The following is a 15,964-nucleotide window of genomic DNA, read 5'->3' as shown; positions in this document are numbered from 1 at the left end:
CGGGTAGAGCAGGAGTTGATATAAAGACAAAGGGAGGGAGGGAAGCAAGAAAATGAGAAGTGCGTTGTCATGGAAACTACACAAAGAAAGTGCTTCAAGAAGGAGAAAGTGGTTAACCAGGTTGCAGACCTTCGAGAGGTCAGGTAAGATAAGAAGTGACTCCTGCATTTGTCTGTACAGAGGTTGCTGGTGACCCTGACAACAACCGTCCCACGTAAGTATTAGAGTTGGAAGCCCCATGGGAGAGGATGAGATGAGCACAGAAGGTAAAGGACAAGAAAAGAGGATTACTGATTAAAAAATCAGGGCTTTCACCCAGGATCAGACTGAGGCAGATGGCACTTCTGTTAGATTAATAATTTATGCTTTTTTCACAGATAGCCTTTCCATGCGTGTCCATCATTTCCACAGGCGTCGCTGAGCATGGAGGCAGAGAAGGGCGCTGCCAGCCCCCTGCATGTGCTGGCTCTTCCCTCCTCTTCTGCAGAGGCAGGGCTTTGCCACAGGCACGTACACCTCACTCAATGTCACCACACCCTGTGGGGACTAAGCCACTTGGGGACTACTTTTGTTACTCAAGCATGGCTGCTGTGAGGCCTGCCCTTTGCACCTGAGGTAGCTGATCCGAGTTTTCCTTCCAATTATATATGGTACAGTCCCTGAGAGAAGATTTGGTAAATACGATTTTCTTCATCTTTCCCAGGGATGGCTTAGTAATTATATTAAGACTAGTGCTCTGGCCACCGAACGTGGCTGACCTCCCCAGCCCTCAGCTCAGCTCCTCATAACAGGTGCCAAGAAGGTACCTGAGGAATAGCAACTAGAGTTTTGATGAGAGAGAGGGAAGTCAAGGAGTATGCCCTGTTTCTTCTCATTTCTGCAAGTCTCGGTCTATAAGATCTTCTCCACCTCATTTTAACCCATGGCTACAATGATTTTAAACAGTTTTAATTCTCAGTAATTCATTTGGTAAAAAGAGCCCCAGCCTCATTCACTTAAGCCATCCTAGGTCCTCTTACTGGTAACTCTTTACCTTTTTCTTCACTAAAGATTACATTCAGGCTATTCTGTCCTTTCCCCAGTGTTCCAAAAAAAAAAAAAAAAAGCCAGCTTACCTCATAATTTGCTATAAGTTCTTCTATAAATGTGAAGTCAAATTCTGATGGCAGCAGATACTCATGAAAAAAATACAGAAGAATCTCCCTAAAAATGTAAGCACAGCAGAAATGGGAATATACCAGGACAAAAGATGTAGCACTCACCTGTTAGAACTGGGTTCATCTCCTGGGTATTAAACATCCTGGCAAAGAACAGTTCCCCGCAAATATTTTGTTTTTACCACTGTCATCAAAGTGGTCTTCAGAAAGCACAGACTGGGGAAAGGGAGGCGGGTTTGGCTATAAATAGGCAATGCAAGCAACCTGTGCAGTAGTAGAACTGGTCTGTATCAATGTCAGTATCAATCTTAATTGTGATACTGTTCAATAGTTTTGCAAGATGTCACACCTGGGAGAAACTGAGTGAAAGGCATGGGGATCTCTTCTCTGCATTATTTCTTACAATTGCATGTGAACATATATCTACATAAAAATAAAAAGTTTATAGAAAGAGAGAGGGAGGGAGGGAAAAAGAAGGGTAGGGGGAAAAAGGGAAGGGGGAAAAAAGGAAAGGAAGGAAGAAGGAAAGAAGGACAGCAAGCAAGCTAGCTCACAGTGCCTAACAATCCATAACCCACCGATCCAGGAAAGCCCTGCACCTGCTTGAATGTTTTCTTCTGTAGAAAACTCAGCATTGCAAACTTTCTGGAGGAAAATAGGCTGACTACAGGCTTACTGACTTTTCCCCTAAGAAAACCAAAGAGCTTAAATCTTCACCCAGAGTAATTCCCTTTACCAGGGCGTCCAGGACTACTCTTAGAAATCATGCTTGGACACTGCTCATTCCAAACAGTTGTGGCCACTGTTTTGACAGGTGTTTCATTTTACCAAAAGTCAGTAGCACCCACCATTCTAGTGTCATAGCTTTTCTACAGTTAATCACCTAGATGACACATATTTCATTCCTGGGAGAATATAAAATCTAGAAATTTATAGCCACCACCTCTCAGAAGTGTATAGTGTTTTTATGTTGAAGTGTTCCAAAGAACCTCATGCATATTATCTGAGAGATTTAAAAAGTCTTTTCAGTGATCAAATAATATGGCACACCAAAACTAAAACAACTCTTTCTTACACAATTTACATTCTTAGTATTTTAAGTATATTATTTATATTAATATTCATTTATAGTTTCAAGGAGATTCAAACCAACAAGTTAAAAATTCTCAGCATTACCTGAACATCAAATACAAAACACACAAACACACCTCAGAATTATTTGCCTGACTGGTGGAAAGATAAATGGTGTAGAAATGGGATAAAAAGGGGCTTCCAGGCATATGAGATGAGAAGAGATCAGACGGCACAGAAGGAAAAGCTTTGATTTCCCAGGAGTCCCTGGGAAAGGGTAACTTGACCAACCTTACGTGTGGTTTGCTGGGGAAGAGGGAGTGAGAGATCTTTTACACAAACCACCCCTGCTTCTGCCCAGATCCAGTCTCCCTCCCCCCACGGCAGGGCTGAAACCTCTTCTGACCATTGGTCCTTTGCATAGTGAGTATAAGTTCTGTTCCGTTTAAATTTAGAGAAAATCAGCGATACCTCAAGAATGTATTCTGAGATAAACAAATTTTAGATGGTGGTGGCATTTGTGGGAGTGGGAGAGGGTGAAGGGCAGGTTGGGAAAAGAAAAAGTTCTGGATTATTCTCAATCTGTGGCTCCTCTACCTCTAAATCAACACCCAACATCATCTACAGTCTGAATAATGTCTCACACACATACTATTATTTATAAAAATAGATAATAGATACTATTTTTAAAATTAAACACAATTTAACATAAAAGTTTCACTGAAATCACAGTAGCTTTTGCCATTTTATATTTGCTCAATTTCTTGAATTCCACAGATATTCCTCAAACCCTATTGCCTTTGCTCTGTGGTGCCTTGCAGAGCCTGGCATCATGACCCCTGACTGAGAACCCGATATGTTCTTACTGCACTGAATTCAACCCAGTGGGGATTACAGACAGAATCAGGATATTCCAATACAAGGTGATCGATGCTCGGAGGAGAATGAGAATGAAGCGCCATGGGTACCAAGAGGAGGGGCCTCAGAGGAAGAACACTTCAATGGTACTTGCTGTGGACTAAATGTGTACCCCAAAAGTTTATGTATTGTAACAGTGCTAAGAGGGTGGGAAGTCCAATTATGGTATTTGAAAGGTGGGACCTTTAAGAGGTGACTGGATTGTGAAGACTGTGCTCTCGCCAATGGATTGATCCATTCATCGAGTAACGCGTGTGGTTCTGATGGCTTTATAAGGAGGGCAAGCGAGGAGGTTAGCTCACTCCTGCTCAGTCCATTCTCATCATGTGACACCCTGAGTTGCTGTAGAGAGTCACCCCACCAGTAAGAAGGCCATCACCAGATATGTTCCCTGGACCCTGGACTTTCTAGCCTCCCAAACTGTAAGAAATACATTTCATTTCTTTATAAATTACTCAGTTTCAGGTGTTTTGTTATAAGCACCAGACATGGACTAATACAGTATTGTCCAATGACACCTTCTTTTGTTTCTAAGGGTACATCTTATAAAAACTACCTCTACCCTCAAACTTCAGGTTTCCTTTAGGACAGACACTGTGATCCTTTAACCCATGAAGGGCCCTTCAAAGAGGTGGCCTTGGGGATGCTCAGTGAAAAATGGTAGAAATAAACCACTGATTCACTGATATTAATTGACCGATATTAATTCACTGATATTCGTTGAGTCAAGTAGATGCTGTGTACTTTGTTGCCTCCATAGCCAAGCGCTGTGATTTCAGTGGGATTTCTTGTCCCATCTAGGAATAGCCCTTTATTTGAACCGTTTACTCACAATTTTACCCCAAGATTTGAAAATAAAATCAGGAATTTGTCTTGGTGTGTCATTGTCTCTCTGCTCAAGAATTCAAGAAATAAATATCCTAAAGATCTCTTCCAGAGCTATTACTTGCTTTCAGGACCTTGGCTATAATGCCTGTCTCAATGAATTTCTGTAAAATCCATATCCATACCTGCAAGTTTGAAGTGGATGTTCTGGTAGAGTTCAACTAAAATGAGTTAAAACACTAAATCAGCACTATCTCTATAAATGATGGCTCATCTTTGAAAAGTGCCAGCTAAGGGCCACTACTGTTTCACTCCATGGTCATATTCTTTTCTCAAAAGAGTTATTTCTCACTGTGAAAAATCTCTAACTTACATTAACACAAGTCTACTCTTTCCAGAAATGGTAGACATGGGCAGGGGTACATAGAGTCACCTGGTCATCTAGATGTTCTTTTTAAACAATAACCTAGTTAACAAGCTTCATCCTGGCTAAGGAGAAGAGCAAGTTTACTACTTGAGGTTGACCAAAACTCTCTTCTTCAGCCCAGTGAAAGACTAGGATGAAATGGAAATGGCATGGCTCCACTTTCTAAGAAAATCTGGTAATGGTATTTGGCAGACCTGAATTGCTACTGTCTTTATTTTCATGGTCTTTTCTTTTGCTTCAGTAACTGGTAGCAACTGTGAAAAGTTATTTTATTTTTAAAGCTTATTTTTGGTATTTTAAAAATTTAAGATAACACAAACCATGTTTGTGCTTTTATAGAGTTGAAATAAATGAAGTCTGCCTTATTATTGCATTTACATATACAATAATAAACTGAAAAAAGGATTATAGTTTAGCACTTAAGAACATGGACTGTGAGTCCATACTGCCAGGATTCAAATTCTAGCTCTATCACTAGGAGATATAAAATGCTACATATCTCAGTTTTCTCATCTGTAAAATGGGGACAATAAAAGTACCTATTTATAGCATTGATGTAAGGTTTAAGTGTGTTAACATACGCAACGCCCTTAGGACAGTGCCTGGCACATAGAAAGTACAGAATAAATATGTACTGTTACTATTATTACTGAAAGCCACTTGAAATTTGATACAACTCCAGTGTTTGATTAAATAGTCTGGATCCCAGTTCAGCTTATTTATCTCTAACTTATCACAACTCAGTCACAAACCATTATTTAAAAACATTTTAACGTCTAGCAATACTATTCACTGCTTTTTACACTAAGCCCTTTCAATTTAATTAAAAGTATTATTTGAATATATACTAATATATGTTAGACGTGTTGTGGAAAACCCAATCTGTTTTCAAAGAAGTTACTCTATTTGGGGATTAAATAAACGAATACACACAAAACAAAAAATAACATAAGCCAGAAAAATGCTAAACTGAGCATAATCAGGTAATAAAAATGGACAATAAAACTACATTTTAATCTAAAGTATTCAGTTAACATTAGTTACACAGAGGTGGCCTGGCTCTACTTTGGTGGTGTGGGTGGGGATAACGATGAGGTCATGTCCAAAGTGACCCGAGTGGAGGAAACAGTCTATTCACTTAAAAAGTCCCTAACTTCTTTCTTTATTGGGTAAATATAGTGAACAATTCTGGGTATAAAGAACGTTGTGTCCCTGCACTGTACACAGCTAGCCACAGTCTTCATGCCTTGAGGAATCTGAAGTCTAGCTAACAGAAGCAATAACATGTAGAGCAGATATAAAATAGCACAGTACAAAAAACAAAAGCAAAAACAAAAAGCTAACAATGAAAACAAGAAATCTATTTTCACTGGTGAAATGTGAGAAAACATACTACAGGTTGCTAAAGGCAAAAGAGAAAATCGGTAAAAATAAGGAGCTCATTTTGTTCTAGTCAAAGCTTCGTGATCTGTACGATGCTTTTTCCCAGGGAGTATTTTTTATAAAACAACCTGGTACAGAATAGAGCAGATATATTAACACATTTGGCTTTCAGAGTGCTCAGTTGATAATAGTGTGGGGATTTGAAGCACTAAAGAGTCTACATGTTCATCAGGGAGATGGTGTCTGGGAAATTTTAATTTTCCATTGATACCTAATGATAGAAGTGGATGTACTTTAAAGTCTTATTACACTCAGTCAGATTATTCTCTTTTTGATCACATGTAACTCATTAAAATTAATAGAAATGTTACACTTAGACAACAAAAATAAGCCAAGTAAAAAAATAAGAAAAATGATGAATTTGAAAAATAAAGTTTACTTAACCAGAAAAGGTAAGTAGCTATGCATCCAAACTCTGCTGCAACATACCCAGGTCTCTTCAGGTCTCACAGTGTGGAGAATGGGAAAATATATCAATATAAATATATAAAGGTGGCTAGGAGCATAAGATTCCAAATCAGGGAGTCTGGGCATAAACTCCGGCCCTGTCCTTAGTAGCTGCGTAATTGTCTATGCAACTTTAAATGTGTTATTTAGTTTCTGCCAGTTTCCTCATGCATAAGAAAATACATATATATATATAAATATTACCAACCTCATAAGTTTACAGGAATAAGAAATTAATTTATAAAAAATACTTGGGTGAATGCCTAAAATATAATAATGGCTCAAAAATGATAGCTATTATTATTGAGAAGGCCTGGTTTATTGGTAGCAATCATTGGATATGTGGGCATATCTATACAATATAAGTGATACTGACACATTTATTCAGATATATATAGGCACACACATATGTGATTCATTGCATATTACCATGCCTTAGTGACCAATTGATATGTCTAAACTTCAGAACCAGTAAGTAACTAATGAGTATTCAAATTTTGTGGTTGCCCAGTTTCAAAGCTGTGGATCTTAAATACTACTTCTAGACAAATACTGACACAGGGTAAAAAACTAGTTAAATAATCCCATTCTTTAAAGATTATACTGTAGGCCATAGCACTATGCTACTGACATCCATCCAGCTTGTTGGACAAGTGGTCTTTTTCACAATGCTGAGGTCTAGCCTGTTTCTGTCCCATTTCCAGGCTAGAGGAAGCTTGCCAACACAGGCACTCTGGCAGAGTTGGTGAGGTGTCACTCTGGCTTCATTGCTCTGTCAATGATTTCTAGATCCCTAGTGTCACTGATGAAAATGGATCCTGCTGCAAAATACAAGGTGGATTCACCTACGGATAACCAGGAGCACTTCCTCTCTCCTGAGGCAGGACCAGTGTTAGGCATGAGTTCTAAAGAACAGCAGGTGAGGCCTTCATGCCCATACGAGCATAGCCCAGCAGCCCTGGATGCTGCATGAGACTTCCATAAAGCCCAGGGCAGCTGTAGAATTGAGTTCATGTCTACAATGGCTGGAAGTCTTCTTCCACAAACAGGACCATAGCATGAGGCCTTAGTAGAGACTGTAGCCCCCTAACTATGTTCCCCACCTTCACTTTTCTCTCTTTTCCTACCTGCTTCTACTCTTTGAGAACTCTAATTGTTAGGAAAATTCCATCAGTCACTGATAAGAATATCCAGGTAACGGTCCTAAGGGAAAATACTCTTCCTGCTAGGATACATTGCATGTTCTTCTTGGCCCAGAGACTCTCCCACCCCCACAGGCCCTTTCAAAACTGAACAAAAGTCTGTAAACTCCTCCCAAAAAACAAGTGGTACAACTGTCCCCACCCCGCACCCTCCCATATGACACCTGTTTTAGAGTACTCTTCTTTGTACAGGTTTCTTTGACTTGATTGTAAAGCCCCTTCCTACCACAAGTCCCCATTCAGAAAAACCCTGAATCCTGGACTCACCTCCTCCCTGTCTCTATCCTTTGAGAACTGATACACGGACATCTAAATTCCTTAAATAACTATGCCCACAAATGGAAACATTCTACACTGAACAAAAAAGTAAAACTCAGTTTCCCTCAATAAGATCAGTATCTAAAGCTACAAATATAAGAGCTGCGGTTGGTTACAGCATGGTGCTGATAACACCAACGTCCTGGATTTGATCTCTGTACCACCCAGCTGCCAAAAAAAAAAAAAAAAAAAAACCCGGGCTGACCCCGTGGCACACTCGGGAGAGTGCGGCACTGGGAGCGCAGTAGTGCTCCCGCCGCGGGTTCGGATCCTATATAAGGATGGCCGGTGCGCTCACTGGCTGAGCGCGGTGCGGCCGGTCACAAAAATGACAAAAAAAAACAAAAAAAATACCCCAAACCAAAACACTCGCAAAAAATAAAGCTACAAATATAGGTTTTTTAGAAGGCCACACAAATGTCATAAGAATCTTTGTTAGGAAAGAAAAGAGTAACAAGAAAAATTCAGTAAGAATTCTTTATTGCATTTGAGAGAGGATGAACATTCACCATATTGCCAGACCTAAATCAGCGTAGTCAGGAAACAAGTCATAAGGTCACTCTGTTGGGTTCATTCAATGACATCACTACTCAACAGGGGAGAAAAACCGGGAGTTGTCACTCCCTAGAAAAGTTCAAAGAAGCATGTGGATATATGTGAGTAAATACCTTTACCTTAAGTTAGACGTCAGTTTTCTCACTGTTTCCTTGACAGATGTACTTTGAGGAGCCTCTGCTAGTGAAGGAGCAACTCTACAATCACCAGTCACAGAAACTCTGTCTTTGTACCCAGAACTTGTGTTTACATCTTCCACTGGCACCCTGGGCAAGCTGAGGTTTACAATTTCAAAGTAGGAATCATATTAGATACTAATAATTTCAGAAACATTTACATACAACAATTGAAATGTAAATACACTACAAATAAAAGCAAGGACATAAATAATGCTGAAAATTGTAATGTAATGCCACATATGTAGTTAAATAAAATCAAATCTTAATTAGAAGTATTACTGTTTATTCCTGTCATACACTGTTTCAAGGTTTTTGGGTCAATAGAATTGGTGATAATTTAATCTTTTTAAAAATATATTCAACTACATTAAAAACATACAAATATTGCATGGAAAAGATACGTTAAAAACAACAAATGACAAACTAGAATATGATAATTTATTCAAGTCATATACCACTTGTCTCTTATTTGCTAAAAGAGACTTTTAAACTAAAGTTCTATTTTAGCACAGGAGAAATGCACAGAAATAAAACGAAAAAGGGACTAAGTCAGTTGAAAGAAGTGTTTAGTCAAGATCTAGAGGAAGAAGAGTGTGGAACAAACTGGAGCTGTCTCTAAGCAGAATGGGCACTAGCCCTGGAGTGTTTCCAGCATGGGAGCAAGGTGATCTGATTCAAGTTTCAAAAGGATACCTGGCTCATGGAAAATAACTTATACTGAGGATGCATAAAATAATGTAGTATGTTAATGAGATGAAAACTTTCATTATTGAGGGAACAAAGACGTGTAAGAGGCTGGAGCGGTACCATACAGGAGATGAAGCTGGGTAGGCAGGCAGAGGTCACATCACGCAGGGTTTTGTTTGTCAATAATAAGGAGGTTTTTAATCCTTTCGTGCTGATGTCCATAAATTAAGATCACAGCTCTAGAGAGTTTTATGTTTATATTGTGGGGGCCTTCTAAAACTTGGATAATAGTTTATATGACATGGAATATACTTTTACCATCAACGGTTCTTTGGCATTAATTATACTGTCTAACTTCAGCTGATAATTTTTTTTAAGATTAAAAGCATTACCTAAACGAATGCTTACTTGTCTGTTAAAGGATACTTACACAGTATTTGAATGTTCGTTAATTACAACCTCTTTTATGCTGAAATTTTATTAAGAAAGTTTAAAAGAAACATTTTTTGGGATACTAGAAATCCATGCTGGTGTTGGGGGCGGAGGATAAAATGCACTATGTCAGAGAACAGGGGACTCTTCTCTGAACCTCTGCTTCTTCTTTTGTCAAAAAATAACAGGGCCTACCTCATAGAATTGTGCTGAGGATTAAAAGTGATATACAAAGAATTTAGCTCTATGTTTAGTATTAGTAAGTTCTCAGTAAATAGTACCTAATTATAACTGTTATTATGATTATCTTTATCATCAATGCCATTAGTAATGCATTTGATAAGGTTCTTCCACTAAGATTGTTTTAGTTGGATGGTAGTTCTAACACCCATATTGTATTTACAAGTCAACAGTGATTAAAAAACAAAACAAAAACCACAACCTCATAAAGACTGAAAAGTAATATATAAAACAATATACACACACAGACCCCCACACACATGCATATACACACACATATTTCAGTTTTTGCATGAATCTTAAATTTTAACTCAAATTTTAATAAGTAATTCTAGGTTAAAGCATTGTCCATGAGGAGACCTAGCAACAGCAGCACTGGGGGAAAAAATCATGTAATTCATTCTGTCAACAAACATTATTGAGTGCCAACTCTTAGTCAGGTGCCATTCTGGATATTAGGAGCACTGGTGAGCAAGATAGTCCCTGGTCTCATGGAGTGACTTAGTTACTAGTGGAAAATAGGAAAAATAAGCAAGCTATAACGAAAAATGATAAGAGAAAGAGAAGAGTAAATGAGATACTTAAAAATAGTAATAAATGCTTTGAAAAGAATAAAACAAGGTGATTTGACAGTGAGAATGTGACTTGTCAGAAGTGGGGGGGGGGGGCTACTTTAGCTGGAGTCGTGAGAGAAGACCTCCCAGAGGTTCAGAGTTATGAAGACAAGAAGCAGCCCCTGTCCTTAGGGAGCTTGAATGCAGTGGGAAGACATGTTCAATCAGATCATTCCTCTTGACTGTGGACAGTTGCTCACTGTTGTGTGTGTCAGAATGAACATAATTACCGAAACTGAATGAATTACAGTGCAATATGATCACTGCAAAAGCGGCTCTGTGAATACCTGAGCTTGCCTGGGAGAGTCAGGGGACTCCAAGGAAGCGAACACTTCAACTGAGACTTGAATGAAGGTAATCAAGACTGGTATACAAGCTGCAGAGGGCACTCAGATAAAGGAAGAAGTGTAGACAGAGAGACAGAAGGATGTGATAAAACGGAACTCTAAGTAATTTAGAACCTCTGGGAAGCAAGGTGGGGGCTCAATGGCGAGATAGGAGTGAAGGGAGTTAGCGACCTACTAGAGTTTGTAACTTACCTTAAGAATGAAAGGAGCTATGAAAAGCATTTGAGTAGAAGACTAAGTGATTGGACTTGAGTGTTGGAGTGACTAACTACTCTTGTCAGCAAGTGCAGGAAAATAAAAGCTCCTCTGTGTTTTCTTGCCCTTAATTCCATGGTTTGGAATCAGAGAATTTGGGTCTGAATGCCTGAAAAGCAGCTTAGATAGGTTTGCAGTGGAGGATAACAGTTTCCTTCCTTGAAAACACTCTTTTAATTCTATTGGATGTCAACAATATTCAGCTGATTTTATTTTAAGTAACAAAATTCTCATGTTAAGAAAATGCCAGCACGCAACGACTATAATAATTACATGTATGTATGAGTATGGCCGTAAGAAAATGAGCCACACAGAAAAATCACTTCATGATTTCATAGTCATACCTTATATATGTGTGACATTATCAGTTCTTTGATTACACTGCAGTAATCTGAGCTGGTTACTTGTTGTGAGTTGGAAGTTAAGACTGCTCCATTTCATTACTCCTAAATCCTCACAAAAGACATGAAAAGGTTTGGAGGAAATGGCATATTTTTATTCTTGTCTCTGTTGTAAATTTTGGTTCCATTCTTAATTGCTTTTGTTGCTATTATTTTCTTTCTTCTTGTATTTAAACATCAATAATTACTTTTCAATGGTATAATTGCACTCAGTTGGAATCTGTATAATTGTAGTACACTCACCTTTTTTGATTAGGTAATGAAGAGTTTCTTTTTATTGCTGGACTATCATCACACAGCTCATGTTTTCCTTCAAAAGAACATAGACAAAATGAAGACAATCACATCTTGATGATGACACAATACACTGAACCAAAAGAAATATGAGCAGTTCATAAACAACCTGTATATAACTTGGATTTGTATAAAAACATCTACTTGTAAAATTTCATCCATTTGCAACAATTTTAAGGCAGTTTATAATGTTTTTAAGGTAACTGACAGTAATCTTTTAATAAAGAGTATAGAGTATATATAGTAAGTCAAGAGGCTCTGTAACTTTTTTTTTTTTGGTAACTTTTTTATTGATGTTTATTACCAGTGCATGGATGGCTGGTTAGGACTGTTTAGATTCCCTGCTGTCACCAGCCTCTGCCACGACAACCACCTGTCTTCTTCCTAGCAGCCAGCTCTTTTGCATTTTGAGTTCAGGTTCAAAGACATTCTGACAGATCCCAGTCAAAAATGTGTCTCCAGTAGAGAGTTAAACTTTAAATCAGGAAGAGACCTAGAGTTATCTAGTTGGTCTTCTCACGCAGGGAACTTCAGAATCACAAGTTCAGAGAGGGTGATGATTTTTGTCCAATCCGCAGTAAAGCAGAAATCCTATGATCCCCCTTGGATTCGTCTTAAGAGTGTTTTGGGAACAGTATGAAAAATGAGTTAATGTACTCTTCTTCCGTCTACCTCTAGAATTCTTTTTTACAACTGCCCAGATATCTTGTTCCAGTAAGTAAACTTTTGCCAACAAGTTTAGGGCTATTGAAGGCCAAGTAGAACAGCACAGCAACAAGGGAAGTTTTAGATGGTGGGTAAAGGGGCTGAGGATCTGCCTGGCTCCGTTAAGAAAAATGTAAAAAAGAATGGACGAACAGAGATTTTCCAGGCACACCATAGGAACCACTGCTTCTACTCACTGACTTGGATACAAAGTGAAATTTTTTTAACCCAACAGCCAACTAATCCATAATTATAGTCGTTTGAAAATATTTCACAAGTTGTTCCTGCCAAACCCAGGATGGGTATTTGAAATTAAATATTAATTTTAGGATCAAAATAATACTAGCAATTTTTCCATTACAATTTGGAAATCCAACAGGACCATACTTGAAGGCAGAGTAGTAGTTTAAAACATCTATAAAAGATTGGTTTTAAAATTAAGAGACCCTTGCAAAAGAAATCCTGATTGTGGAATTGCAAATTATCATAATTAAGATGAAAAAGAAAAAGTGTGATTTCTTAGGGACCTCACTAATGGGTTCAAACACAAAGTTGTGAATGAATAGCTGATGAGGTTACCTCAGCAACAAAGTGCGAAGGAAGGAAGAGATTACCACCGAAAGCATACACAAAATGATGGCACGGATTGATACAAAAAAGGGACTGGGGATGAAGAAGCCAAATGAGCTCAGACTTGCTAAGGAGACTAAGAAGGGCTGATTTCAGAAAAAAACAATGACAGTGAAAAAAAATGAACCTGCTGCTGCTTGGGCCCAATGGTATAATATTAAAAGAGAGGATGATATACTACTACTAATAATATAATATGTAATCAAAGAATTACAGTAATTACAATGAACGGACACAGAAAATAAAATGCTCTGAGTCCAGTTTACTTCCAGCTTTTCTATCTATGGAAATTATTGTTGGATTGAATATTATAAGATGAGAACTTTGTGCTTTAAATAAGTTCAAGTCTTTTAGGTGAGACACATTGCATCCCGTGGACATGAAGAAACTAATACATGTGTCTGTTGAACTACTCTTAGGGATCTCAGAGGAATCATGAAAAGCAGGAAAGGTACTAAAAGACTGGAGAATGTCATTATAAATTTTAAAACTGAAAATTATAGACCTGATATCAATGCTTAGCAAAATTCTAAATAGATTTCCATGTGGAGAGTGGCACAAGTCTACTTCAGGCAGTGTGGCAGGGTAGGGGGCACTATTCTCAGCTGGGAGTCTCTCTCTGCCCATCAAAACCCAGAAGAGTGACAGCTCACCCTCTCCCCACTCTTCCTTCCACTTCTGGAATAACAAATTTAATTTTTTATTTAAAATTAATAAATTAATTTTTAATTTGCTGATAAATTTTTCATCTATATCTCAGGTTGCCACATAAGCCATATTAAAAACACCTCAAACATTTACATTATATATGCGAACTGAATTCTTTTTTTTTTTTTTACCTTTGTTTATAAGAGGAACTTCCTTTTTTTCTTGTTTCGATGAAGCATCAGTGTCACTACCATCTAAAACCTGAAAAACAATCTCTTTATTTAAAACTGTACAGAAACATAAGACATATGACAGGGTTGAGAAAAGACCTTGAAGAGCAGTGTGCATGTCAGAGAACAGAAATCATAACATTACCAGCAGTAGTTATGCCCATGTTATGAAGGGAGAGAATGGTAGATGTTGTAGAAAATGACATGTGTCCTAAGGATGACAGTATTCTCATGGCCGTGATTACTCCTACCATTTCTTTAAAGGCATTTTTACATTTCTACTAATATTTGTACAGATATTTTAAAAATTGATACTTTACATGGATGTAACACTGTCTCAAACAAATGAGACAAGTATTTGATTCACTAAGAGCAACTATCAAGCCTCTGTTGTTCTGAGGAGGCTTTATCACATCCCCAGCTGCTGCAGAGCAGACATAAAGTAGGAGCTCAACACTGGTGCAATGAAAACTTTGGGGAGTTTGGGGCTGGGTCCCAGGGCCCCAAACCATGATGGGTAAGAATATGGGGGTGAGGATGGGGAGCTTATCTGGAAGGTTGGGGGATGGGACATCTCATCTTCTAAAAGAATCCCAGGTAAGGTGCCTAAAAGGAGCTGCAGAGCCTTAATGTGCTGAATGCAGGAGTCAGGAAGGTTGGTGGCACCTGGAGTGGGGGGATGTGAGTGTGTGATGGGGGGTTGCGAGAGGACGGAGTGGCAGGGGAATTGGGAGGTGAGAGTGTCATCCATAAGCTAGGTCTGCCATCACTTTGGGGATCCTGCAAGATCCATTTTATAAGGCTCACATTAAACAAACTTGCATTTTTTGTAATATACTTCTTTAGATGAGAAAGACAGAGAGAGAGAAAAAAAAGTGTGTTCATGACCTTTATGCCCTTCAGGGAAAGAGACCCAGAATGCTCCCTTATAAAATGTGTTTTATAAATCTGTGTGAAGGTGGAGGAACAGGATGTAAAAAAAGAAAATGGAGAAACACGGGTAAGGTTAAAGCTCCTGTCTGCTCCTTGATCTGAAGATCCCTGAACCCATGCTGAGGCACAGCCGTGTCCCCTCTCTCTGTTACCTGCTGTAAGGCGTGGAGCTGTTAAGTTCGTTTGACGCTTACTCATTGTGTGTGTATCTTTTGCTTTCCATGCCCCCTCTAACCTGCTAAACAAATGTGGTATGAAGAAGATGTCGACCTGCTTTTTTTTCCCCTTCCCAGGAAAAATAAAAACATATTTTTACATAGCATTCTGGAAACTGTGCTCTGGCAAGAAGAAGGTTAAACGGGCACACATGTAGCCTAGCAACAAAATAACTGTGTAGCTGTCCATCATTGCTATTTTCTGTTTCACCCAAATCAGGAGAAAGAAAAGCCTGTGGGTAGGGCAATTTAAATAAATAAAACTGCTTCTAAGCTGCTTTTTTCCATTTCAAAATATTTTATACTTATACTGTAAATAAGTGCATGCTCTAGGAAGCAACCAAAATGGTTCATTTTGCAAAAATCTTGAAAGTGACTTTAAAATACATGCCTTATTTATTTCTGATGTAACATAAAATTTAAAGTTTTCTTCTAATGTGCTGATATATAAGGAAAATTTACATGATATTAACTCTGGACTAAATATTTTTTGACCAGTCTATAAGCAGCATAGACTATTTTCTACAACAGTTAACACCAACCACAGGATAAGCTAAAAAGAGGAAATAATTAACGCTTTTAGTTATAACCACATTATAATCCATGATGATCCTATTCAAGATGTGTTAATTTCCCGTGATAACTTTTTATTATGATGAAATCAGACAAGATGGAAATACGCAAGATTAACAAAAATGACAGTACCCCCAGAAGAGAACTTTTGTTGTTGGTGTTATTAGTACGGCCTCATAAAATTAGTTATTTTTGCATTCTATTGCTTAGTTCTCTGC

The 15,964-nt window shown here is 38.3% G+C and overlaps 1 protein-coding gene across 1 annotated transcript in view; it reads right to left on the bottom strand.

The window, feature by feature from the left end:
* Positions 1 to 15,964, bottom strand: part of MORC1 (MORC family CW-type zinc finger 1) — a 175,321-nt gene that overhangs the window by 10,244 nt on the left and 149,113 nt on the right. Inside the window, 4 exon segments of the mRNA XM_063113301.1 lie at positions 1,116 to 1,203; positions 8,483 to 8,638; positions 11,762 to 11,828; positions 13,987 to 14,056. Of these exon segments, the coding sequence (XP_062969371.1) occupies positions 1,116 to 1,203; positions 8,483 to 8,638; positions 11,762 to 11,828; positions 13,987 to 14,056 (381 nt within the window).

The sequence above is a fragment of the Cynocephalus volans genome, chromosome 1 (assembly GCF_027409185.1).
Source record: "Cynocephalus volans isolate mCynVol1 chromosome 1, mCynVol1.pri, whole genome shotgun sequence".
NCBI classification, from domain to species: Eukaryota; Metazoa; Chordata; class Mammalia; order Dermoptera; family Cynocephalidae; genus Cynocephalus; species Cynocephalus volans.
The sequence above is the reverse complement of the archived record's forward strand: the minus strand, read 5'-3'. Positions and strand labels throughout refer to the sequence as shown.